The following is a 27,872-nucleotide window of genomic DNA, read 5'->3' as shown; positions in this document are numbered from 1 at the left end:
CGAATGCTGCCTTCTCTACTGCCCACTATTGCCTTGCTGCACTTAACCCAGCAACAACGACAACACAATTACCAGCTCTGTTCTCTACTTAACAAAAGCCTGGCAAAACTCAGTAGAAGAAAGTCCCGCACTCACCAAACCTCGCAGCCAAGAATCCAACGCAGTCGTTCCGCTGCAGGCAACCAGTCATTACACAGGGCTCGTTGCACTGCTCCCGCCTTTCCGCTGAGCTGCTTTGATTCACGGGTCACGCCTGTGACATCTCCGCTCTTCCCACCAGATGTTGCACCTCGGTCAGGCCTGTCTCGTTTCACCGACCACGGTCACTGCTTGGTCGTCCTCGTCTCTCCGCTGTTCACCAGTTGTTGGACGACGGTATCGCCTGGCTCGTCCCTCCAACAACGGTTACGGTTTGGTCGTCGTCATCCCACCGCTGTTCACCAATTGTTACGTTTGAGGTCGCGAGCGCCTTGGGTTGCGTACCGCTGCCACCAGTTGTTACGTGCGGCGCGCGGCCCCTCGGTAGCGTTGGCCTGGCGGCTCCGTGGACGGCGGACGGCATCAAAGGTGCCAGCAAAGACGAGGAGTCTTTTAACGAAACAACCTTTACTGTAACATCAGGAAGAAACGGGCAGTGAAGCTGACCCGGAGAGATTACAGACACTCTCACACAGCTAGTGTCTAGCGTCGTGCCAACGGCGCGTCAAAGTAGTCTCTGTCCCAGCGGAGTCAGCCGCTGCTTTTTATAGGTTTTCCCGTTCACAGGGAAAGGGTAAACCCTCACAGGAAAGGGAGAGCCAAACATGTTGGTTCACGACGAATGACTCAATCGCAGATGGTCCGACCTCATCTCCTCCACCTCCTGCAGACGGGCGAGGACGGCGCCCTCTCTCACGAGCTCCAGGCTTGGCCGGCGTTTGCACACACACACGCACGCACACACATTTGGCGCGTGGCAGGATCACGTTGAGACTTGTCGGCGGGAGGAATCGTTGCGCGGCCGATGAACGGCGTCGAAATGGCCGATCCGCTCGCGGTTCTGCCTGTTGCTGTGCGGTGGCCGCGTCAGCTGTCCCACTTCTCGGTGGAGAAACGTAACAGTGGGCGCGGGCTAGTTGATATTCCAGAGTGAACACTCAGTGTGCAGGAAACCGCAAAGAAAAGACACTCAGGCGCTAACATCGAACTAAATGTTATTCGAAAAAAATACATTCTTTATTTTTACTTTAAGTCGCTATTCTTGCTCACCTTTTTCATTTTTCGTTTTACAACGTCGCATCGTACCTTCTTTCAGCGGGATTCGTGTTCTGTTAGTGCTCAGTGAAGCCCAGGCCCAGGTTTGTTACTGGCCCGAATTGCGCCGAGATTTATCTTTTATGCTTACAGGCACGCGCGGCTGCTTAAACATTGACCTAGATTGTTTTAATTTCATTTCTCTGCTTATCTGGGAATTATCTTATCGGCTTTAAACTATGCGCAGCAGCGAGCGGCAGCCATTTTTCTATGTTTTTACGACCATTTATGTGCAATTCAGCCCCGTTAAGAAGCATTTCAGCGTCTTCCCGAATCATGTACTGCATTCACGACTACGTGGCAGTTGAAATGTTTGTGAATATTTAGTGCCTGGTTTAAAATTACTTCACAATGGAATATTCCCTGAAACATACTGACCTAACAAAATGAGAGACATTGCTGGCGGAGCAGCTTTTATGCCAGCAGTAGAAATTGTAACATTCACTCTTTTTCGGAGGCACGTCTTCAGCACTTGAAGCCATTTTAAAGTTCTGAACAGGCTCACAGACTCCTTCAAGCGAGTAATCGTAGCTTTTCATCTGTCAGCTATTCGCAATTTCTTTGGAATAAAGGAGGTTTTCCTGGGACAGGTGCTCGTGGTGTCCGAGCGTTGCGAAGCTACAGCCACATCAAGCGCTTGGTGTACATCTCCTGCCAGCCCGAAGGAGCTGCCATGGACAACTTTGTGGAGTAAGTATATTGTCATTCGAGTTTAAGCATTGGCTGCTTATTCCGTCTCTGCAGCGCTATATGGGGACACTAGGCAGCAGGGAGCATTTTGACCAGGTTTGAGAAGCAGCAGCTCCGCAACAGCAATAAAACGGAGAGTTGAGCTGCAACATTTCTCAAACACACAGCGCAACGGACGAAGGACAAGCGAGTAGACGGAAACAGCGCTTCTGCCTGCAACAGCCTGCCTTCTTGTACTGCGGAATTTCCGAACGAGCTTAACTTGTGGTCCACCTTCTAGCCTGTTGCAGCTGGTGTCAATGGCGAATGAGGCGAAGGCGGCGCGGTAGACTTTTCTTTTGAGATATACTTGCTCAGAGCTGTTCAATACTAACAGTTGCGGAACTTTCCATGCGTCACACACGTACAAATATATATATATATATATATATATATATATATATATATATATATATATATATATATATATATATATATATATATACCGGGTGTCCCAGCTAACTTGAACCAAGGGTTACAAAATAATATATTTGAGGTAGGTCAGTGAAACCAATTGCATACAACTGCCAGCCTGTTTGCGCACTACAGACAATTTTTTGTTTTGCAATTACTTAATTAGCTAATTATGTTAATTTTTCTAATTTATTAAATATCGACTTTAGACCAAAAATGTGAATTGGAAAGTTGTAGAGCACCTTCAGAAACCCCCATTCCATTAATTGCGATAATGAAAGTCGCACGTGTATCTTTTTTTCCGGGCTCAGAAGAAAGCCCGCGAAATACAAATAATACCACGTGACTAGCGCATTTGTGCGCCGCGATTGTGGTGCTCTCAGCCGTGGTTTGAGCGAATGAAATCAGCTGCGGCCATGACCCGATGGTCTCGTTGAAGCGGCAGGCAGAAATGTTGGCGATGGTTCGAGCGAGCTCGAGCTCGCCCGTCGCCACCGCGATCTTGGCCAGACCTGCGCACCGCAGCAGCCTACATCACGACAGGCGGATGGCGATAAAAAACCGGCAAATGAAGGTGCAGCGCTAATTTTAGTCGAGTCACATGATGTCATCTCGCCCCTTTACCTAAGCATGTATGCGCAGATTCAGTAGCTGATACCTTATCGCTCATCCGTTTGTCGTGACGTTCGCTGATGGGAGAGAAGGACGCCTTGTTAGCATCTCGGTGGTGTCGACTCACCGCTCTCGCTGCTACTGCACCGTCACGTGGGCCGGCTGTCTGACGCGGGCGAAAAAGCTATCGCAGGCATATCGGCCTGCCGCTTTAACCGGGCCAAGAAGACACGGCCGCAGCTAATTTCGTTCGCTCAAACCACGACTGAGAGCACCACAATCGCGGCGCACAAATGCACTGGTCACGTGGTATTATTTGTATTTCGCGGGCTTTCTTCTGAGCCCGGAAAAAAAGATACACGTGAGACTTTCTTTATCGCAATTAATGAAATGGGGGTTTCTCAAGGTGCTCTACTACTTTCAAATTCACATTTTTGGTCTAAAGTCGATATTTATTAAATTAGAGAAATTAACACAATTAGTTAATTAAGTAATTGCAAAACAAAAAAATGCCTGTAGTGCGTAAGAAGGCTGGCAGTTGTATGCAATTGGTTTCACTGACCTACCTCAAATGTATTATTTTGTACCCCTTGGTTCAAGTTAGCTGGGACAATCGGTATATATATATATATATATATATATATATATATATATATATATATATATATATATATATATATATATATATATATATATATATATGTATAGTGTAGAAGAGCTAAGTTGGAGATGCTTGAAAGAATATAGACGAAGTGAAGAACACTATACTTCTCTTGACGTTTCGGCTGAAGACGAAGGTCGTTCCCCGGCCGAAACGCCAAGAGAAGTATAGTGTTCTTCACCTCGTCTATTTTCTTTCAAGTATACGAGGGTGTACCCAAAAGAAACCGAACTTGATTCCTTTTGAACTTTTTTATTCAAATTTTAAGCCCGAACCTTCAATTTGATTCAACGTACTCTCCTCTTGCACTAATACACTTTTTCTAATCTTTCAATCCACTTTTGAAAAAAAAAATGATTAAATTCACCTATTGTGATGCTTGACAGCGCCTGCGTCGTTTTTTTCTTTACATCCGCAATATCAGCAAAACGCTTTCCTTTAATGTATTTTTTTCATTCTGGTAAACAAAAAACGTCGCACCGTGCAATGTCCGGTGAGTATGGGGGGTGAGGAACAGGGGTCATACCATTTTTGGTCGAATATTGATGCATGCACGACTTTGTTCAACATTTTCATGTGTTCGGCCCGTGGAAAGACGACCAGAACGAGGTTGGTCATAACTGACATTTCACATGTTTTGAAACGGCAGAAACACTAAAACACGCATTTTCCCCATAGAATCATTCTTGTACGCCGTTTCTAACAATTCAAGAGTTTCTATTCCATTTTTCCGAGCAGAAAGCACAATTTCACCGCCGCACGCTGTTCACGAAAATCAGCCATTGCAAAAACGACACTCACAGAAAACAGTTGTCACTATAAACTCTGCCGAAGCTATTACGTCTAACCTTCAGCGACGCCACTCAGCTGACTGGCTCTGGAATGTTCACTCTATGCTCTCCTAGCGCAAAACACGGTACTACGAAAGCGCTGCCCACCAAAAAATTTCTTCGGTTTCTTTTAGGTACCCTCTCGTATATATATATATATATATATATATATATATATATATATATATATATATATATATATATATATATATATATATATATATATACACACACACACACACACACACAAGGGCCGGGCCCAGGCCGAGACGTCGGAAATAAACAATTTTTTTCGGTCGTGCGCCCCTGCCTCTTCTTATACATATTTCTGGATCCTGAAATACTTTTATGAAATATATATATAGCTCAAAATTTGGGTGTTTATGGATGGTGACGGTGCCTGCGGCCGTTAAAGGAAACTGCGTCTAAATTGGAAACTTCCAGATTGTTGAAAAATGCACCACCATCTGCAAATAACATCAGATGAACCGATGCAGTAACAAAATTTATCAAACGTAATAGCCGTAGAGATAATTAAGAAAAAATAAAGTGGTTTCTCGGAAGGCAATAGCGAAAAAATAACAGACGGCTTTTTTGGCCACTTCTAGATGGCACTACAATTCATAAGTACTGGAAAAGGCATTATACCGCTGTTCAATATTTGAGATGGAGTTTCCCAGTTGGTCTGATCAAGAAGCGGTGATTTTGATTGATGATACTGAACGATAACGTAACATCGTGTCACAACACAAGGTCATTAAGCGCGGAGGTTAAAAAGGTGCACATTGAGTTGCGTAAACTAGCGCGAGATGTGCGGAGAGAGGTAAAGTGAAAAGAAGCACGCACCAGTGAATCATGCATGGTGCACTGTGATCTAGGCATGATAGGAGCTGGGAAGCGCTGAGGTTTCTGGAAAGGAGTGTAGGGATTCGCGTTGTAAGAGTCGGCCACGTGCCGATTATACACGAGGTAGCCTCGGCACGCGCCACATAAAACTCTCTCAGACTTTAGCTCAGCCGAATGCTGCAGCCGACGTTCTTTCAGCTTCCTTCAATAAATGTGGCCTCGGCGTGGAACGTTTGAGATCATCCATAGCTCCTGCACACGTCACCCTATCCGCGGAACGAGCGCATCTGAAAGGAGCTCCCGAGGAGACTGCTCTGGACGGACGGACGAACGAGCGGGCGGGCGGGCGGGCGGGCGGGCGGACAGACGGACGAACGAACGAAGGGAGGAAGGAGCGTCCCCTTTAAAACGAGGTGGTAGCAGTTGCTATCATGCTCATTTCCCCCCTATATCCTAATTATTGTTTTGGATTGGTTAACTATACCATCGTTTTAATTATTGAATTTTTGTTTTTACATTACTACATTACGCCGCCTAGCGGAGAAATTGCAGTCACGTGATTGAAATATACGATGCGTAATTTCCGATATATCTCATTGTGACAAATTGTTTGCTACCACTCTTTGTCTACAACTACTCGCTACCGAGTTATCCCCCCCCCCTCCCTCCCGCCCCCTTAATAAACGTCCCAAATAGAATCAGATTCGTTGGGGGCTTCGGCTGTCCAGGATTCGGTCACTAATTAGATGTGTTTACATTTGAACTAGTAATCAGAAGTATTCAATTTTTATCTTTTATTTAAATGTACCTATATTTATACCACCACCCACAGGGTTATAATGCCGCGAACCGTTCAAATCATTAATTCTTTTTCGAAAGCCGCCTGCATGCGTCCTTATCATTGTGATGCTACGCACGGTCGATTCCTTGTTCTGTGTTTGTTCATGCTCGTTGTCGGTGGACGCAGCTTTCATTTCCTTCGTCGCGGAAAATGCGCCGAGATGTTTCTCGAAGGTTCCAGCCACTCGCGTGTGTTTCTACAATGTTCCAGGTTATGCTAGTCACCGTTCGCGGCTTAATCTAAATGTTTATTCGTAGGCGAAGGGACACTTCTCTGTTTTCAACGTTCACCCTGACAACTTTAAATAGCCCGCCCAGGGACTCTTGATGGCTGGATGACGTCATCGCGAAGCATTTCCTTAACTTATTGCGTATAGCCTGGCGTTCCCGTGGTGGTACACGGTAGGGGCTTTGGCGCAGAGGTCGGGCGTCGGCGACGATGCGGTGTTTGGTCGGTCGAGTTTGATGCACATTCTATCCTGACGAAAAGCTATAGTTTTGAAGAAGCATGCGTATCTGATCTTGCTAGTCTCGGGGTAGCGCTGGATTCACATCGAACGTGGCCTGGTAGCCTTGTTTAGCTGTACATCATCTTCGGGTTCGGGAAGGGTGCAGATGTGTCGGATGTCTGCCTTTTGAATAAAACTATCGCGAACATGCTCGCCATGTACGTCGACGCCGAACATAATACCTCTGACATCGTCCTGTCCTACGTGATCTTTGCGTGTAACACGGCCGTCCAGGAGACAACAGGAGCGACCCCGTTCAAGCATATGTATGGCGAGGAGCCCACGACAACGCTCGACGCAATGCTGCCGCACGTGGCAGACGAAAACAACCTCGACGTTGCCGCCTACCTGCAGCATGAGGATGAAGCCCGACGACTCGCCCGGCTGCGCATTAAAGACCAGTGCGACGTTCCCTCTAGAACGATCACAACGCAACATTTGGGTTCTGCGGAAGCGAGGAGAAATGAGTCAACACGCAAAGTTCTGCGAAACCTTATTCATTTCCGCTCTGCGCGATGGGGGAAGGCAGAAGGTGCGCGCACCCACTGGCTTGTTGGAAGAGTCTGTCAGGTCCCTGTGCTCACTCTCGTTAGGCGGGATGGCGTTCAACTCGTCGGCGTTGGTTGCGGGCTCAGCACTTGACGCGATCGCTTCTTTTTCCTCGGGGCGTCTCGGCGGGAGTCGTTGTAACGGGTCGGGGCTTCGGGCTTCTCGGACGTATCGGAAGTATTGACTGGCGGTCAGTTTACAACGGCTCCGGGGAGGTCCAGCATTGCTGATTCGACCAGCGCGATCTTACGTCTTTCTTTTTCGCCCTTGTCTCCTCTGCCTCTCCTTGTGTCTATCTTCTACCGCGCTTCGGAGGCGGCCGCGTCATACGCCTCACCAGCATCCGTCGCCGCCTCCCGCTGCGGAGAGGCGGTATTGGGTTACCGGGACTCACCTCTGGTCAGCAGCTTCAGCAGCTTGTATTTTGCTTTGTTAAGAATGGAAACGGCACAACGACTGCCACTACCGGCCGACCGGCGCTTTGTCACTCCTCAAAACGTCCCGCTTCAGCGGCGCCGTCGAACACGCAACCGGGGGCTCACGAAACCCGGCGGGCCTGGTCACCACATGTCGACAGAAGGAGCTCTTGAAAACCCAACGGGCACAACCATGTATTGGCTGACTCAAAGCGCGTTCAGGCCACGGAGATAGAAGGTTTCAGGCCTTCAGACCATTCACACTACCAAATCACCGACACCTGACGATACAATTTGCGACAATGGTTTTCAAACCAAATTCGGTCTACAAGTTCCCCGGCTAAGGTAGCTCGTGTGGTGGGAGTATGAGGGTGTCTAAGCTAACTTTAGCCCCCAAGTGTTGAAAAATAAAAATTAACTGTGGCTTAGCTAAGGTTAAGCCTGGATATCTCGAAGCGAAAAGCTTTCCTCTCGTACTTCTGGCGTTTCAGCCGCTCGTCTAGCATCGCGCTTTTCATATCTTCGCTGATTTTTAGCCAACTCTCAAGCTACCACTTCTGGATAGGTGTTTCTGCGCCGTCTGACTGTTGCTTCTTCTTCTTCCATGGCGAGTGTCTGCGCCTGTTCTATGAGCAAACGCGCCTTATCGAGGAGGTGATGGTGGTGAAAAGCGTTTAATGACTCAAAAAGGGGCGGAGGTATGCATGAGCCAGATCTTTGAACATGCGGTTCTTACAAATACTACGGGGGGTCCCTGGTATGGGACCCCAGTGGCGTCGGCCGCTGCCCGGGCGCGCTCGACCAAGGCCTTTTGGGCCTGCAGGTCATAGCAGCCGAGCAGGGTCGCCTCTCAGTCCTCCCGAGTTGGGTTGGGGTGAGGAGGAATATCTAAGTTGGATGGGAAAGCCACATCATGTGGTAGATGTTAGAAAACTTCGCACAGTGCGAACAACTGCCGTAAAAGAAGGATTAAAATGTTTGAGTGCTGCCGTGCACAGCAGAGTGTTGATATAGAGACGGAGTAGAAGCCGCTCCTTCGTCTTAGACCTTTACTCGGGCGAGGGTAAAGGCTATGGCAAGATTGATAATAAAGAACAATGCCTTTAAAAGAATACGCGGGTTCGAATTCGAGATCCTGATCTAGGGGGTCGAGATGGGAAGCCCGGAAAGAAAGCGCGCGGGCGGCGGCGTCGGCTGCCTCATTCCCCTCGAAACCCTTAGGAGCAGGAGCCCATACTATTTTCCGGTGAGCGGGGTCCCCGGTATAGGTGCAGTTTTGAAGTAGTCAGTAGGCTAAGTATGGAGCCCAGCCTTGCTCGACGTTCCGACTGGCCCCTCGCGAGTCTGATGGTGAATTCCAATCGTAGAGCAGGAGCACTTCCAGAGCAACGTTTTCTGCTCCTTTCGGGGCAATTGTCTTCCAAACGCAGATCCGGAACACGGATCGCGTCTTCCAAACGCAGAACGGGAGCAATTGCCGAGCAAGGGTCGCTCCGCGGAGCAGTCAAAACTGCTCCGCCGAAATCGGGAGAACCGACCGGAAGTTTGCGTGACGTGACTTTCCGAACGACGCTTGCGCATGCGCTAGCTAGCGCGTCTATTTCCGGTGGCTCGCCGCGTTGGCTTCAGAGACAACGCGCCGCTCCATAGCAGACGATCAGTATTTGCTGCCGCCATGGATGGCGATTCGCGTCAGTTCCGACTCACCTGTCGAAGAATCAAAAATCAACTATTTATATGTCCATCGTCCGTGTAAACTCAAAGCCGCGCACGTTACAGCTCGGCTCTGGAAGACTGCAAACATTCGGTACGTGAACCGAAGTTTTCTTCCATATTGAAGAAAGGGCTGAAGGAGTCTTACCGTGTGTGTCCGCGCTCGGCTCTTCGAGCAAGGAGGATATAATTGCGTAAACGGCTGGTGTAACCTCCATATCAAAGGGAAGAAAGGCTGCAGGCTTGCAAAGCAGACGACGCGAGCGCACGAAAAGCGCGGGCAAGTGCAAGGAATGATGGGTACTTTCTCCGTCTCCGTTTGCTCGCGAGCGCCACCTACTTGCTCCGGCCAGAGCAAGAGTATTCGAAACGCAGAGTCTGGGAGCGTGCTCTCAGCCGGATTGAGGCGTTCTGTGATGGAGCGTGCGCGCTGCTCCAGTTCTGCGATTGAAATTCGCCATGAGATAATTATTTTTAGAATCAGTGCTGCTAGCGCAATGGCTACCTCCTCCGCGTCAGTTATGTCGCGTGCGTGAAATGTAAGCCTGTTAGCAGTTTTGGACTGGTGGACCACTTCGGCCATGTACCATCCCCCATGGTGCGGGCCGAAGGCGTCCACGTAATAAATGCCGGGTTTAGACCCATAATGGCGGCCCAGGGCTTCCGCCCGCGCCAGGCGCCGGCCATTGTGGTCTTCACGTGTCATATTTTTAGGAAGAGGTCGTACGTGGAACGCGCATCTCCACTCGAAAGGGAGACGTACACGCTCTTCCATAAGGGTGGTATGTTGGTTGCGTAGCCGGGCAAGAAGGCGGCGACCCGACAGTGTCTTAGAAAGACGTGTGTATTGTTTGGTTAAGTGAGCCTCTCAGATCTCCCTGAACGTATTCACCATGCCCAGGCCCAGTAGACGCTGGTTGGAGGTGTTCACGGATAGATCGAGGGCTCCATTAAAAATTTTGTGCAGTATGACTTCGAGTGCATCCTCGTCTTGTTTCCGAAGGTGGAGGTAAGGAGTCGAATACATGATTCGACTCGTCACAAATGCATGCGTCAGCCGCAAGGCGTCTTTGCACCACAACCCCCACGTTTGTTAGAAACCCAGCGGACCATGCAGCCCACCTGATCCCCCACCTTACGGAGTTTCGCCAAGGTAGTGTCCGACCGCCTGTGTTGATGAATGAAGAGTCCAGTACCCGGACTTCTGTGCGTTCAGGAATTGGTCCTGTCTCCAAAAAAAAAAAAAAAGCTCAATTTTAGCCGTACACTTTGGTGAGGGGCGTATGTGTACAAATTCAGATTCTTGAGAAACGGCAGCGGCGAAAGGTCAGGCGACGGAGTCAGCGGCGACGGCGGCCACCTATGCCATATATGACGTCACTCGGTTTCGCGCATGCGTAGAAGTGGCAAATCTGGGTCTCCGGCTCGCGAGAAGCACGGTATTGACGAGCCTAGTGAAACATTTCGCTTCAAAACATTTGAGCTCGACCAGAGAAAACACTTTTATACAGCTGCCAGCCGTCTAGCGCACGACAGGCAATTTTTTATTTTGCTAATAACTAATTAAGGGTATTCTAATTTACTATTGCATTTTCACAATATATATGTGATTTGCAAAGTTGAAGAGTACATTCAGGAACCCCCCTTCCATTTATTTGCGATATAGAAAGTCGCACGTGTATCGTTTTCCCGAGTTCGAAAAAGTCCGCGAAATAAAAAACAATCACGTAACAAGCGCATTCGCGCGCGACGATTGTGCTGTTCTCAACCGTGGATTCAGTGAATCGCATTCACATCCGGCCGTGTCTCGATGGCCTAGTTCCAGCGCACCGTGTTCCAGCGTTAGGCTGGTAAGTTGGCGATGACTGCAGCTCGCTTCAACATCACCTAGACTACTACAAGGCCTGTGCAAGCTTATGTGACGTCATCGTAGTGAGATCATACTAAAAGTCGGCTTCACCCTGCGCGGTTGTGTTTTTTTTTTTTAAATTGTTATTCAACGCTGCTCTGGAGCTACTTCTTGAAATTTTTAGTGCTAGCGATGAAGAGGGTTATACTTGTGTTACCTGTTATCTAATATTGCCAGTCTTTTGAAGTATATGAGACGTTTGACGCAATCCACCTCACATTTGTTTCAATGGCAGAAATGAAGCTGCGAGGAAATTTTCACCTTCATTCAGAGTTACTTGAATAAACATTAAGACAGGCACAAAATTCATCTGAGAGCACATTTATTGTTAGATGGATAGATAACGATGAGGACGGTGGGCAGAGATATTACTCAGAACGGTGACCTTGACGACACTCGATGTAGCTTGTCATGAATACAAGGTCGCTTTCACTGAAGTACTGGTCACAAAGCTGTAACGTAAATATAAAAAAGTTGCTTAAGCTGGGAGCACCGATTGCCGTGAGTATAGTCACGCCACTGACGACGAGGAAGAATTGTGCTGGTCTGGGAGAAGAAGAGGAGAAAGCGTTAGTGCCTGGGGGCTAGTAGGCTTCACCTTATCCCACTGCCATATCACTGTAAATAAACACTCCTTTTATATTTCACCGTAACAACTTGGTGGAAGGTGCTCCGTTCGATCCCTAAGTACGGCGCAGCAAGACCAACTTGAGTTTCGACGTAGTCGCCGCCTTGCTGGACTGCCACCGCTTCCAACAATCATGGACCACACCGAATCTAACCGTGCCAGCCGCGACGCTGCAAGTCAGGCTGGTGAAAGGCCTGCCCCCTCCAGCTCTGTTCCCTACCAGCCTTACCGGGAACCACGACCGTTTGCAGGAGAGGAAGGTGATGACGTTGAGAAGTGGCTACTTCATTATGAACGAGTTAGTCGGTACAACCGATGGGACCCTATCACCATGCTCACAAATGTAGTCTTCTTTCTAACTCACACGGCTATGACCTGGTTCGAGAATAATGAGGACAATTTGACAACTTGGGAACGGTTTGCCACCGAGATAAAACAGCGTTTTGGTTACTCTGTACCGAGCAAAAAGCGGGCTGAGCAGACCCTTGCTCAAAGAGCTCAATTGTCGGATGAAACTTGTACCACTTATACAGAAGATATTCTCAGATTGTGCAAATGTGTGAATACCAACATGCCCGAAGAAGACAGAGTCGGCCACATTTTGAAGGGCATCGCGGCTGACGTGTACAACTTTTTAATTGCCGAAGACACCCCTGAAACCGTCTCCGATGTTATTAAACACATCCGCGCTTTTCAAGCTCTCAGAACCCGTCGTATTGCGCCAAAATTTGGGCGGCTGGCCAACGTGCCTACCGTGGCCAGCTTTGATGACCTTCCGTCAACGACCCGGCAAATCGTGCGGGAAGAACTGCTGCGGCTCAACCCACTTCCCCTGCACGAATCTGCTGAGGTCTCTGTCCAGAGGGTATCTAGACGGCCGGCTTCACCACCACAAGCGATTACAGTGCAGCCTTTCGCACAAGCTCCTGAAGTTGCAGCTTCTATTGACTATCCTCCTATACATTTCGCCAACCGGAATGCGCCGATGCCTGACGCCCCAAGGTATGACGTCGCCTCAAGTGCACATAGATCTTCCATTCGATCTACCAGGATTCCTGAGCGGTATGAGCATTCAGCCAAACCTACGACGCGCCCAGCTGTTCCTTGCTCTTATTCCCAACAGCATTTTCTACCTTCCCCGCCGATATGCTACCGCTGCGGCGTCGAAGGTCACATCGCCAGGTACTGCCGCAGTAGGTTCCCACCTCGCTATAACCGTCCGACGCCTCCAACAGTACCTAACAATCGGCAATACAGTCCCGTTTTTCAGCAATCCAATACTCAGCGTGGGTATTACCGCAACATCCGTAACCAGAATCTCCGCGACAACTCCCCTGCATCTGATAGAAGTGTTACTCCTCCACCCGCCTTCCGTGCGCGTCGTTCTCCATCACCGCGGCGGCGCACCATGTCGCCTCAGCAGGAAAACTAACCAGCGCGACCAATGGGGGTGAGGCCGCTGGAAATGTGCTGTGTGCCAACATCCCTCCAACTATAATGCTCAAAAACAAAATTCGTGTGTTTATTGATGGTGTGTATACATTAGCTTTGGTGGATACGGGTGCGACTGTGTCTGTGATGAGTAATCAGTTTAGGCGCTTGTTGGGACACAAAGTGATGTTTGAATATGACCGTGCTTCAACGTCTTGTGGTGTGAGTGGAGAGGCGTTGCGGCCACTGGGTGTGTGTAGTGCGCAAGTGACTGTAGGTGGTGCAATTTTTCAAGCCGAATTCGTAGTCTTACCCCACTCTACGCATGACATCATTTTAGGAATGGACTTCTTGAAGTTTTGTGGCGCTACCGTGGACTGCCGAAGTCAAGAGGTTCATTTTGACGGCTCGCATCTGCCGACTCTTTTTGGAAGTGGCCGTAATGAAGACACAGTTTTTAGTATTACCGAAGACACAAAAGTTACACCTTTGTCTGCCATGTTCGTCCCCGTGTCCGCACTACTTCTTGACCAGGTTTCATTTCAGGCCGTGGTGCACCCAGTTCACTCAGCATGCCTGAAGAAAAATGTTATTATCCCTCACTGTATGATCTCCGTGCATCACGGTAGGGCCTCGTTATGGACAATCAATCCATCGTCCGAGCGCGCAGTTTTACCAACGGGATTGAAGCTTGCCTCCTGTGGACCCGATGCGCCCCACGTCGTTGCTTTGGTCACAGATGCTACGAGTGCCACCGTGCCTCTGCCTGCTGATGAAACTTCGATCTTCCGTATGATCAGCGCCGATCTCAGCTCACCTCAACGCCGTACTCTTGTGGATATTCTTCTACCCTTTTCGCCTATGTTTGACTTTACTCAAACAGATGGACCGACCTCTCGCCCTGCACATCGGACCCATCATACCATCGACACTGGTTCGGCTCGTCCCATTCGTCAAAAGCCATATCGCGTGTCCCCATCTGAGCGCAAAGTCATTCATGAGCAAGTGGAGGACATGCTACGGAAGAAGGTGATACAGGGGTCATCTAGCCCCTGGGCTGCCCCTGTTATTCTTGTACGCAAGAAAGACGGTTCGTGGCGATTCTGCGTCGATTATCGGCGTCTAAATTCTGCTACGAAAAAGGACGTCTATCCTCTTCCTCGCATAGACGATGCCCTCGACTGCCTCTCTGGTGCGTCCTATTTTTCTTGTCTTGATCTCAGATCTGACTACTGGCAAATTCCAATGGACCCTGCGGATAAGAAAAAAACAGCCTTCGTAACGCCAGATGGCCTTTATGAGTTTAATGTTATGCCATTCGGGCTGTGTAATGCGCCAGCCAAATTTGAACGCCTTATGGACACAGTTTTGCGCGGCTTAAAATGGGATATTTGTCTTTGCTATCTGGACGATGTCGTCATTTTTGGGAAATCCTTCCAAGAACACAATGACCGTCTAGTACGCGTCTTGAATTGTCTGCACAACGCCGCCCTAATCCTAAGCTCGAAATAGTGCCGCTTTGGAAAGCGCCAAGCGCTGGTGCTAGGACACCTTGTCAATGGTGATGGTGTAATGCCGGATCCCCAGAAAATTGCCGCTGTTGAGTCTTTTAAACCCCCGCGGACAGTGAAGGAGTTGCGCAGTTTTATAGGGTTGTGTTCTTATTTTAGACGCTTTATACATCACTTTGCTGACGTCGCTTACCCATTGACATGCCTTCTCAACAAAAACTCCGCTTTTGACTGGACACCAGACTGCGACGCGTCATTTCGTCAACAGAAGTTTCTTTTAATATCGAAACCCATCCTACGTCACTTCGATCCTGCTGCAGTGACAGAAGTTCACACGGACGCTAGTGGAATCGGTCTCGGGGCAGTCCTTGTCCAACGGCACGATGAACGAGAGCATGTTATCGCGTACGCAAGTCGTACCCTGAGCAAACCGGAGCGAAACTACACAGTCACCGAACAGGAATGCCTGGCTGTAGTTTTCGCTGTGCAGCGTTTCCGTTCATATTTGTACGGACGGTCGTTTACTATCGTAACGATCATCATTCACTCTGTTGGCTGCGGAACCTTCGAGACCCATGTGGTCGCCTCGCACGCTGGGTCCTCCGGTTACAGGAATATGACTTTGCCGTGGTTTACAAAGGCGGGAGGCGTCATGCAGACTCAGATTGTCTTTCTAGGATGCCAATGGCCACGACTGGATCTGACAGCGACGATTTCGACAATTATATATCGACCCTCGAGCCAGAGTTCCCCGGCACGAATGTTTTCAAAACGGAACAGCAAAATGATACCAGTCTGCGGCCTCTCTTTGCCGCCGCCCAAGCCAGCGTACCTACAAGCCGTTTTTGTGTGCGTGATGGCCTCCTATGGAAAAAGAGTTATTCGCCTGTCGGCCAGCGATACCTACTCGTAGTTCCCAAGACGCTGTGCACGGACGTATTGCATGTTATGCATGATGATCCAACTTCTGGGCATTTAGGATCGGTTCGAACACTCCACCGTGCTCAAGAAAGATTTTACTGGCCCAGAATGCGCTCGACGATTGAACAATACATGCCAGTTGCAAGCAATGTCAACGCCACAAACGTCCAACTGCAACTTTATCTGGCTTGCTGCACTCTGTGAAGACCCCGACAGCTCCGTTTGATCAAGTAGGCATTGACCTCGTAGGTCCGTTTCCGAAGTCCGTGGATGGAAATCGCTGGATTGTAATCTGCGTGGACTATCTCACACGTTACTGTGAAACCGCCGCTCTTACATCTGCTACGGCGCATCAGGTGTCGCTTTTCTTGCTGCACTCAGTCATCTTACGACACGGGCCGCCACGAATTGTCATCACTGATCGGGGCCGACAATTCACTGCTGATGTTGTTGAAGAGCTCATGCGTTTATGCGCCGTAACTTTCCGACACTCGACGCCATACCATCCCAAGACAAATGGCTTGACTGAGCGCGTCAACAGAACGCTCATCAACATGCTAGCCATGTATGTGGACGCAGGGCATAAGAACTGGGACACCATACTACCCTTCATCACGTATGCGTTTAATACCGCCACGCATGAGACGACTGGGTACAGTCCATTTTTCCTGCTCTATGCCAGACCGCCACGCTACTCCCTGGATACTATCCTGCCCTTCACAAGCCGTGAAGACCCCTGCCTGGCTGAGACCCTCTGTCTCGCCGAAGAAGCTCGGAGAATCGCCCGATTACGGTCTGGTGCTTCACAAGAACGTTCTAAAGTGCGATACGATGCCAGTCACCGGCGGGTCACGTACTTTGTAGGTGATTGTCTGGCTGTGGCGTCCAATTCGGCGCCGTGGCCTACATCAAAAACTCTTGGCCCACTATGACGGCCCATATGTGGTTGTCAAACGCATCAGCGATTTAACTTATGCAATAGCCCGCCTGACAGCATCGGGTCGTCGGTCTGCCAAAACCGAACTATGTCATGTTGCCCGCTTGAAGCCGTGTCAGTCTCGCACGACTCACGAACACGCCCAGAGGGCTCAGGCTGAGTAGGGGGAAATGTCACGCCACTGACGACGAGGAAGAATTGTGCTGGTCTGGGAGAAGAAGAGGAGAAAGCGTTGGTGCCTGGGGGCTAGTAGGCTTCACCTTATCCCACTGTCATATCACTGTAAATAAACACCCCTTTTATATTTCACCGTAACATTATTAACGCAGCGAGCAGCTAACTCGGCTTTAAACCAGTCATTTACTATGGCAATTACGATCGCGTGGCCACTAGCGAAATAAAATTGTTTCCATAAGAAAATAATTGGTTCCAAAACAATTTTGTTCCGCATTCAAAACAGGGCGAATGCTACTCGATTATTAGTAGCTGTGCTGTCCAAATTGTGTGCTCGATATGGGCACGCCTACGCTTTAATACACTGTGCTAAATCAAATAGTGGTGAAAAACAGCACGAGTATTAGGAAGCAAACAAGAACGCTTTCTTACCACAGTGCACTTCATCGGTACTAAGTTTTTCCACAGCACAGCCTTTGTGCACGCTGCATTTTGAGCCGAGTCCGACGGAAACTTGTACACTTGCGCTTTGGATCCATTGGTATAGTTAGAGCGATAGTTTAGCGCACAACGACACCCAAACATGTAGATACCTTGCTCGCAAGCGCCTATGCAGCACGGATTAGGAACACAGCAAACACAGGCTGAAAACACGCACGCTCAGGTCGAGTCGTTCCAGATGGCCTTGCTTGCGTACGCTTGCGCTCGGCTCCGCCGATCTATCCACAGATCTCACTGTCGTGACGTAGAACTATTGGAAAAGGGGCTTGCGCTGGCCTAGGTGGTGTTGGCTCGGCGCGCTCGTTGCAGCTTGCGCCGTCATTGGCGCCGACTTGTTCATGCCGGCGAAGAAACCACCGCCTGCCGCTGCGAGTCGCGGCCGCAGCTTATTTTATTCTCTGAAGCCACTGTTTAGAGCCGGGCAGTCGAGGCGCGCAAATGCGCTAGTCACGTGGTCACGTTGTTTTTATATTCGCGGGCTTTTCTTCTTTTTTTTTTTTTTTTTGAGCTCGGAAAAAAGATACGCGTGACTTTTATTTATTGCACATAAATGGAAAGGGGTTTTCTGAAGGTGCTCTCCAACTTTGCAAATCACACTTATTGTCTCAATGAAGTCAATATATAGTAAATTAGAAAAATTAGCTAATTATGTAATGGTTATTTGCGACAAAAAAAATTGCTTGAGGTGCGCAAAACGGCTGGCAGCTCTACGCAACTGGTTTCCGTGGCCTGCCTCCAATGTTTTATTTTTTAGCCCTTGACTACAATTGGCTTGGACACCCTATGGCGGAGCGAATGTATAGTGGCCCCTTAACGGGACGGTTTTATCAGCCCATCATGGAATCTGTAAAGGGGGAGGGGAGGGGGGGTGTATGGGTACAACTCACTTTAGAGGCCGCCATCTTGGTTATGACATTACACCGAGAGCCGTTATATAACCTTAAAAATAATCAACACTGATTACACAGTACTTGTGATGCTGCAGGGTGCTAGCAAAAAGCCTGCGATGGCTTGACAAGGGCTAGCACCCCGCTTACAGTGCTATACAGCAGCGGACAAAAACGCAACGAAACGAGAAAAAGCCATTATAAACATACCGACGGCTTTATATATTACAAAGTACATTTGGGATTTGGAGTTTGGGATTTAGAAACTATGCTGCCATTTCGGCCCATGACGTCGTAGACACGTGGTTCCTCTTCCAATCGCCACATTAGGCCATGACATAATCATTGAAATTCGAATTGGGCCGCAGTCTTGAATTCCTCCGACTTAAGAAATTTTCACGCCGATCGACTCGCTGTGCGCACGGACACCAAATAGAAAAACGTGAGAAGTCATAGCTAACGCTCTTAAAATATGGAGCGTGGTAAAATGGACCAAAATTGTATTTATCTCTGATCGGGTGTGCGCCGAGGCCTCTCCGCGGCGTCGCCGATTGTTTCCGCCGACGCAGACTGGTCGCGCGCATTTAAATGTGTTAGCGATTGTCTTATTTCATTTCAGCGCCATTGGATGTGTTGCTCGTCATCTAACACGAGCTGTGAGCCTTTGAGCATGTGCGCATCCGGGGCTAGTCGATCCTCGCCGTATAGGAGTGCCTGTTTTTGTTAAGGCGAAAGCCTTACTTGACTACTTTCGCAATTTCGTGTCAGATGGAAATGGACGCAAAGCACGTTCACGGGATTATTGTGTAAAGCGAAGCGTGTCTTGCTCGCGTAAGCCAGCCCGGAGAATCAGTCGGGTGAAGTCCGGTAAAGGTCAAATCGATTTGGTTTGGTTTGTGGCGTTTAACGTCCAAGACGACATAGGTTATGAGAGACGCCGTAGTGGACGGCTCCGGAAACATCGGCCACTTGGGGTTCTTTTCGACCCCAAATTTCGACCCCACATGGTCAAATTTTCCGGAAGTGAAATATAAAGTATTGCGCACTTCCACACTTAAATTATAATCCAGCTTGTAAATTATAAATTGGTTTATAGGAAAGGAAACGCGCCGCATCTGTCACAATTCTAGGATTGATACCTGAACCGCGCTATAATCGAAGGGCAGAAGACTGGAGTGAAAGAAGAGGTGCTGTAGTGAAGCGCTACTGAACAATTTCGACCACCTAGGCATATTTGACGGGCACTGACTTCGCACAGCACTTGGCCGTCGCGCGGTTGACTTCGAACCCGGGGTGCAATGGTTCAATAGCCCAGCAAATTTAAAATATTTAGTGTAGTGTATCATTGATAGCTACTGGCAAGAGCAATCTGATAGTTTAATTAATTAGCGACTTTAATTTGTGTTGTTGGCATTTAAATATGGTGCATTCTGCAGTATTCACTAGGTAGCTACTGACGAGCACATTGTTTACATCATTGCTTTGTGATTGTCAAACCATGCATATCAGCTATTACTCAACAAACTATGACCGCGTGGAACCCCACCATCGTGCGTGCGTGCGTGCGTGTGTGCGCGTGCGTGCGTGCTCGCGTGTGTGTGTTTGTGTGTGTGTGTGTGTGTGTGTGTGTGTGTGTGTGTGTGTGTGTGTGTGTGTGTGTGTGTGTGTGTGTGTGTGTGTGTGTGTGTGTGTGTGTGTGTGTGTGTGTGTGTGTGTGTGTGTGTGTGTGTGTGTGTGTGTGTGTGTGTGTGTGTGTGTGTGTGTGTGTGTGTGTGTGTGTGTGTGTGTGTGTGTGTGTGTGTGTGTGTGTGTGTGTGTGTGTGTGTGTGTGTGTGTGTGTGTGTGTGTGTGTGTGTGTGTGTGTGTGTGTGTGTGTGTGTGTGTGTGTGTGTGTGTGTGTGTGTGTGTGTGTGTGTGTGTGTGTGTGGACAGGGGAGGGGGGGCGTGGGTTGGTGGGTGTGGGTGAACCTTTTATGACCCGGCCCTCAGTCCCCAGCGGCTGAGAAGCATCTGACCACGGAGGCGTGAGACCTGCAACGCAGCGATGGGTGCTTAAAATCTCTGGCTCCGACAGGCCGCCACTGGAAGCTGACCCTGACAACGTTTAATGCTAGAGCCCTAGCTAGTGAGGCTAGTTCAGCAGTGCTGTTAGAGGAATTAGAAGGTATGAAATGGGATGTGATAGGACTTAAGGTTGGGAGGCCAAATGAGGCATATACTATACTCAAGGGCAGACATGTATTGTGCTATCGAGGTTTACCGGAGAGACTAGAACTAGAAGTAGGGTTCCTTGTCGATAAGGATATTGCCGGTAAAATAGAGGAATTCTATAGCTTCGTTAAAACGAGGGGGTGGCAGGCATCGTAATTAAGCTTAATAAGCGGTACAAACTGAAGGTTGTACAGGCTCACGCGCCTACATGTAGTCATTAAGATCAGGCATTCTATGGCTTCAACGAAGATGTAGAATTGGCAGCGGGGAAGTAAAGACGTAGTATACCAATGAGTGAAATCATTGCCAAGGTAGGGAAAAAAGCTGAAGACCAGAGGGTGGGTGACTATGGCATTGGTTCTAGGAATACAGGGGGGGAGTTATAAGTTGAGTTTGCAGAGCGCAATAACAAAAGAAACATGAATACCTTCTTCAGCAAACGGAAGAACCGGAAGTGGACATGGAAAAGCGCTAACGGAGAGACTAAAAATGAAATTGACTTTATGCTGTGTTCTAATCCCGGCATATGCAGCATGTAGAGGTAATCGGAAAGGTGCGTGCAGTGATCACAGGATGGTAAGGTCTCGAATTAGTTTAGATCTCAAGAGGGAACAAAACAGATTAGTAAGAAAGAACACCACCAACGAATTAACGGTGAGGGGGTGGGCAGAAGAGTTCAGAATCTCGCTACAGAATAGATATTCAGCTATAACCGAGGATGACGACATTAGCCTAGAAGCAATGAACAATAATTTTAGAAATAGCATTACTGAGTGTGCGGTAGAAGTAGGCGGTAGGATAGTTAGAGAGGATACCGTTGAACTATGTAAGGAGACGAAAGATTTGATTAAGAAACGCCAAAGTATGAAAGAATCAAAACTAATCAATCAAGCGTAAGGTGGCCGACATAAGGAAGTATAACCTGGGGAAAGTTTAGCATGCTCTGAATAAAAGGGGCAGCCTTAAAGCGGTGAAGAGGCAATTTTGCATAGGCATTGATTGATTGATTGAAAACATCTTTATTTATTCAGTATTCTCAGAACATGTGGTTGGGCCGCCTAGTCCGGTAGTCCATTGGCTGCTGCTGCTGCGCTGGCCCTCCCCACCAGCCAGTGCTGACGGTCAGGATCATCGCTGAGCAGAATAGCCTCCCACTGCTCCTCCGAGGGGTTGGGAATGGGGTCAACTAAGGGATTAAATTGGCATGCCCACACCATATGGTAGAGGTTAGCTACCTCTCCACAGTGTGGGCACTGCGGAGAGTATAGTGTAGGGTACCACAGGTGTAATTTAGCTGGTGTTGGGTATGTGTTGGTTTGTAGTCTCCTAAGGATGTTCTCTTCAAACTTATTGAGGGATTTGTGTGGTGTTGGGTACTCCTTTCTGGCTGTTCTGTATGGCGCAAGATTGTCAGCATACACTGCTAAACCTATCAGGTCACGGCACCCTTTATGGTCATCAGGGGGAGACGCCCGGTATAGAAGAGCTCGGGCATGCCTGTGAGCGGCTTCGTTTCCTCCTGGTAGTTCCATGTGACCGGGAAACCAGATGATTGATGCTTGGTTGGGTGGGTGCTTAGTTAGCAATGACAACCCTGACTTATGAATTAATCCGTAATTGAAGTTGCGACAGGCGTTTTGAGAATCAGTGAGCACAACGGCGTTGGGGTTAGATGCTACAGCTAATGCAATAGCTGCCTCCTCTGCGTGAGTGGGGTTAGATGTTTTCACCGAGGCGCAGTTCACCATCGACCCCGCAGGCGTTGAGACTACGATAGTCATGACTCCATTGTGTGGTCCTGCTGCGTCCACGTAAAGGGTGTTAGTCTGCTTGTCCCATTTCTTCTGCAGGGCTTCCCCTCTTGCTATCCTCCTCTCGATGTTATATGCGGGATGCATATTCCGCTAAATGGGGTACACGTTGATGCGTCTTCTCACATCGCGTGGGACCTCTTCCCTTTGGTCAATTGTATAGGGCTGATTAACATGGATCTTCTCGAGCAGTTCTCTGCCGGGTGTTGTAAGTGCGAGCCTATTGAGTTGTGAGAGCCATTGTGCTTCCCACATCTCTTCGAGGGTATTATGTACTCCTAGAGCCATGAGCTTGGCCGTTGGCGTGGAGTTCGGTAGCCCCAGGGCCGTCTTGTAGGCTTTCCTGATGAGTGTCTCCAACTTTTCAATTTCCGACCTGGAGAGGTTAAGGAATGCCGTCCCGTACATTATCCGCGAGATCACGAAAGCTTGCACCAAGCGGATGGTGTCCCTTTCCTTCATGCCATGGTGTTTATTTCGGATACGATGTATCATCCGGAGGATTTGCTCGGTGGATGTTGTAAGCTTCTTCATTGTGGTGGTGTTCTGTCGCCCCTGCGGGATATACTGCCCTATAGGATCTTGATCTCCGTGGGTTTCTGTACTGGGTGGCTCTCTATATACACCGAGATGTTCTGTGCTAGGGGTGTCCTCGGGTTCTTCAGAATTACCAACTCGGACTTTTCCGGCGCACACTGGAGGCCTCTCTCCCTGGCGTACCGGGCCACCGTGTCCGCTGCTGCTTGAAGACGCTCCTCGATCTCGGCGTCACTCCCCGAGTTGCACCAGACAGTGATATCATCCGCATACAATGTGTGTTTGATGCCGGGAATTTCGGAAAGAAGGCCTGGTAGATCTTTCATAGCTAAGTTGAACAAGAGGGGTGACAGTACCGCCCCTTGCGGAGTTCCCCTCGGGCCTGGAGTGATGAGATCTGATTTTATTCCACCGAAGTTTACAGTGGCTTGCCTGGCTGATAAGAAGTTTTTGATATAGTTGTAGGTTCTTGCGCCACAGTTGGTATCGGCGAGGCTTTGCAGGATATTTTTATGTAGAACGTTATCGAACGCTCCTTTCAAATCAAGTGCCAGGATGGCCCTTGTCTGTGACTTGGGAGGTGTCTCAAGGAGGTCTTTGTACAAGTACAACAGGGCGTCCTGTGTTGATAGGTGTGGGCGAAAGCCGAATTGAGTGTTAGGAGGTTGTTATCTTCTAAGTATCTACTCAGTCTCGTGTTGATGACCCTCTCTATGAGTTTCCCCAAACACGAGGTCAGCGATATCGGTCTTAGATTATCCAGTTTAAGGGGTTTGTTCGGCTTCGGAATGAACCGAACCTCGGCTGTCTTCCAGGATACTGGTAACGTTCCTGTAGCCCAATGCTGCTCGTTGAAGCATTCCACCAGCGAGGTGATGGTGTCATCGCTGAGGTTAAATAAGAGCTTCGCTGTTATCTGATCTGGACCTGGAGCTGCATTTTTTCTCATGGCCGCGATTTCTGCTTTTATTTCTTCTTTCGTGAGTGGGATGTCCAGCTCGGGATTCGGCAGCCCAGAATACTCCGGCTGTTCCACGACTTGGTCAGTGCACAGATACCTGGTCTTGAGCTTTTCCATCAACTCTGTGTCCGTACCCGGGGTGGCGTGTACGATCTTCGTGAGCCTGTCTTTAGTGGCCGACTTGCTGCTGCTGGGGTCGATTAGGACACGTAGGAGCTTCCAAGTCTTTGACACCCCTAGCTTCCCCTGAAGGCAAAAATCAGATGTGTGCGCTAAGGGGCAACGATGTTATCACGAATATGGACAGGATAGTCAAAGTAGCCGAGGAGTTCTCTACTGTTCTATACATTAACCGAAGTAGTCAGGATAATAAAGAGACAGGCAGTAGTAAAAGCAGCCAAATATTCCGCCGGTGACGAAGGATGAGGTTAACAAAGCTTTGGAAACTATGAAAAGGCGAAAAGCAGCCGGGAAAGGTCAGGTAACTACAGATTTGTGTAAGAATGGGGTAGATGGAGAACACCTCAGTAATCTGCGATTTGCTGATGACATTGCCTTGCTAAGCAACTCGGGAGATGAACTGCAAATAATGATTGATGACCTAGACAGGAAAAGTAGAAAGGTAGGCTTGAAAATCAATATGCAGAAGACTAAGGTAATGTTCAACAGCATCGGGAAGGAACAGCAGTTTACATTAGGTAGCGAAGTACTGGAAGTAGTAGGCGAATATGTCTACTTAGGACAGGTAGTAACCGCAGATCCGGACCATGAAAAGGAAATAACAAGAAGAATAAGATTGGGATGGAGCGCATTTGGCAAGCACTCGCAGATTATGTCTAGCAGCTTACCGGTATCGCTAAAGAGGAAAGTATATAACAGTTGTATCTTACCTGTACTCACCTATGGGGCTGAAACGTGGAGGCTAACCAAGAGGCTAACCAACTTAAGTTGAGGACAACCCAGAGGGCTATGGAACGAAAAATGGTAGGGGTAACATTAAGAGACAGGAAGCGTGCAGAGTGGGTCAGAGAAATAACTCAAGTTACCGACATTCTAGTGGAAATTAAAAAGAAGAAATGGACATGGGCAGGACATGTAGTGCGAAGAGAGGATAACCGATGGTCGCTTAGGGTAACAAACTGGATTCCAAGGGAAGGTAAGCGCAGCAGGGGGCGGCAGAAAGTTAGGTGGGCGGATGAGATTAAGAAGTTCGCAGGGGTCAAGTGGATGCAGCTAGCACAGGACCAAGTGGAGAAATATGGGAGAGGCCTTCGCCCTGCAGTGGGTATAGTCAGGTTGATGATGATGATGATGGGGGGGGATATCGAGCTAGGAAGGCCACCATGAATACGCAATGCCTGGTATCATTGACGGTATCGGAGTCATGGAAAAATGCTAATTATCGTAATGCATAAGAAAGGTACGATAAGGACACGAAAAATTAAACCAATCAGCTTACTATCTGTTACATATAAGGTGTTTACTGAGATAATCGCTAACAGCATTAGAACATTTTTAGACTTCAAAGAAAATATCAAGCAGGCTTTCGGAAAGGTTACTCTACTATCGAACATATCCGTACCATCAATCAGGTGATAGAAAAATTCTCGGAATATAATCAGCCATTATCACAGCATTCATTGATTACGAAAAAAAGCATTTTTACTGTGTACAAACCTCGGCAGTCATACAGGCATTGCGAAATCAGGGTGCAGACGAGCCGAATGTGAAAATACTGGAAGATGTCTGTGGTGGCTGCACAGCACAAATCCCATAAAGAAAGGTGTAAGGCAAGGAGACACGATCTCCCCAGTGATACTGGATTGTGTTGGCAATGCACTAGTTCTATGTTGAGGTGGACATTGCCATCACTGTACCAATATTTGGCCCATGCTTTGTGCTGTCCAGGAAACAGGCAAGGCACCCGTGCAGATGACGGTCCAGTAAGGTTGTTGTGCCATGTCGGTTTCTCTTCATGCAGGCTCTGCGACAGCCGACCCCGGGCTCGCAAAGTGGGGCCCCCATTCCGCCTGCTGCTCGCCTGCCCCGTGGACATGTTCCCGCAGACGCGCCACTGCGAACTTGTGCTGCTCTTCGGACGCTCCTAGCGCCTGCAGCTGCTTTGATTGTCACGCTCGGTAGACGTCCACGTTGCCCCGGGACGTCGCACATCTAAAGCTCTTCCAAATAGTTGCGGCTGGACAAGGGCACTGACGTACAAAACGTTTTCTTTGGCCAGAAAAGTAGCATCACGGCGTCCAGTATCTCATGCAGCAAATAAATCGAAGGAAACTGCCCTATCTTTCCATTTTCTCAACGCCTGTTAAGCCTCATCTAATTACCCGTTCCTGTGACGTGTACAACGCTGTGTGTTCAACTGCTGAGAGACGGACAACAAAGACGCGTACTCCTCTCCACGCTCAATTGCCTCAGTCACGTGTTACTTGCTTCGCAGCTTCCTGCACCCTTTATGGCGCTTATCATCGACCTTAGCGTTTGTCTGCTGTCCTCCGTCCTTGGTGGTGGCTCACATCAGCGTTGTTTTGAGCGGTCACGAAGGGCTGTGCGAGTGAGATATTTGTGTTTTTCTTGTTTCAGATCATTTTCAGTTATGTCACTTGGCTAGAAGGGTCTGCGTTTTCACTGGATGATTTTTTAAATGGCCATATGTCTTGTGACAGAGCTCACACTATGTCGAATTGGTATTGAATCCGTGATGTGCAGTCACTTGCTTTGAACCACTGAACCAGACTGCTCACTCACCCTTAAGCGGAGACACTGCTGCCAAAGTCGACTCGACTCGCCTTGGCTTCTACTCGGTTTGCCCTCTGCGAATCGAACAGTTGGCGCCAGCCAAACTGAATACGGCCGGTTTCAGCAGGACTGCGTGAAATGCGTCTATTAGTGCACGCGTTTGCTTACCGGCATCGTTCTTAGAAGTGCTTTGCTCGTGCGCACGTGTACCCGACGGCGACCCGTTACCCTCTCCTTTGCGGTCGAGAAGCTGCCTTCACGGTCGAGAGGCACTGCTGGAGTGCTGGCTGACCTTTGCCCCATGGAACTGTGGTTGCGGCATCTGAAGCGTGGCGGTAGAACCAGAAGACGGAGGCGCATAAATCGGCAGTCAACGGACACCCAGCCCCTTGGGCGCTCGCGTTCACACAAGACTAACAGCGGACCGGCAGTGGACTGGAATACATCATCTTGTTCGGCGCCGAGGAACGCTCTGATTCAAGGAGCGATGGGTGAGCTATATATCAATCGACCAGCATCGTGGTGGAAGGACTGGCAAGTGTGCGAAGGTTCCGCATTTATGTGGATGGGTTTCGTCAACGGATTTGATTGGCGATCTTCAAAAAACCAAATTTTCCCAGATGGGTAATGGGGAATTCCGAGCGTTTAAAGTGTGGCTTCAGAGGGATTCTCGGATCATCTTTACTCGCTCTAACATATTAAGTAAATAAATCGTCTATCTCTTCTGACTTAAACCGGCTGCATCTTCCGCACTTAAGTGGAGAAACGAAAAACTTCGGAGACCTTCCTGAAGTGCAAACATCATATCCCATCTCTTGCTTTGCTCAAATATGGTGGTGTCTCCTGGCTGTTGGAAGAAGTGACATGCTCTCTGTGCTGACATCGAGTGGTAAGATGTCTCGTATATTGCAATAATGCACCGGTCTTGAATGAAGGTGACCTGTTCGAAGGGAGCACTGCGTGCGACGTACGGAAAATCACGTGCTTAACGCTGACCTGCGCCAGCCTCCCTGACATAGCGACCCCCACCCCTTCCTGTCCATCTGTTTGTTGACGTACCAGCATTCTAACGCGATGGCATTTTAGACCTCTTTCTGCAGAAAATCCGGCGTTGTCGGCTCGTCAAATGAGCTTCCCTGATCTCCTTATTCCACCAGCTCCGTGGCTTCCTCTTTCCATTCCAGCGGTTTGCTACTTTAACCTCCTTAATTTTTCTCCCTATGAGTAGTTCTACCTGTTCATAATCCCAGTCTTCCATGGGGCTTTTCTCTATTGCTTCCTCTTTCT

The 27,872-nt window shown here is 48.8% G+C and overlaps 1 protein-coding gene across 1 annotated transcript in view; it reads left to right on the top strand.

Annotated features, from left to right (window-relative positions):
* The window catches only part of LOC146201195 (tRNA (uracil-5-)-methyltransferase homolog B-like), a 152,068-nt gene extending 125,937 nt beyond the window's left edge, over nt 1–26,131 (top strand). The window contains exons 13-14 of the mRNA XM_084595675.1: nt 1,884–1,983; nt 25,813–26,131. Coding sequence (XP_084451801.1) covers nt 1,884–1,983; nt 25,813–25,939 — 227 coding nt within the window. The 3' untranslated portion in view covers nt 25,940–26,131. The remainder of the gene's footprint in view (nt 1–1,883; nt 1,984–25,812) is intronic.
* The last annotated feature ends 1,741 nt before the right edge of the window (nt 26,132–27,872 follow it).

The sequence above is a fragment of the Amblyomma maculatum genome, chromosome 2 (genome assembly GCF_055883805.1).
Source record: "Amblyomma maculatum isolate TAMU_Amacu chromosome 2, ASM5588380v1, whole genome shotgun sequence".
In the NCBI taxonomy this organism is placed as follows: domain Eukaryota; kingdom Metazoa; phylum Arthropoda; class Arachnida; order Ixodida; family Ixodidae; genus Amblyomma; species Amblyomma maculatum.
Note: the sequence above shows the minus strand (reverse complement) of the source record. Positions and strands in the feature narration are given on the sequence as shown.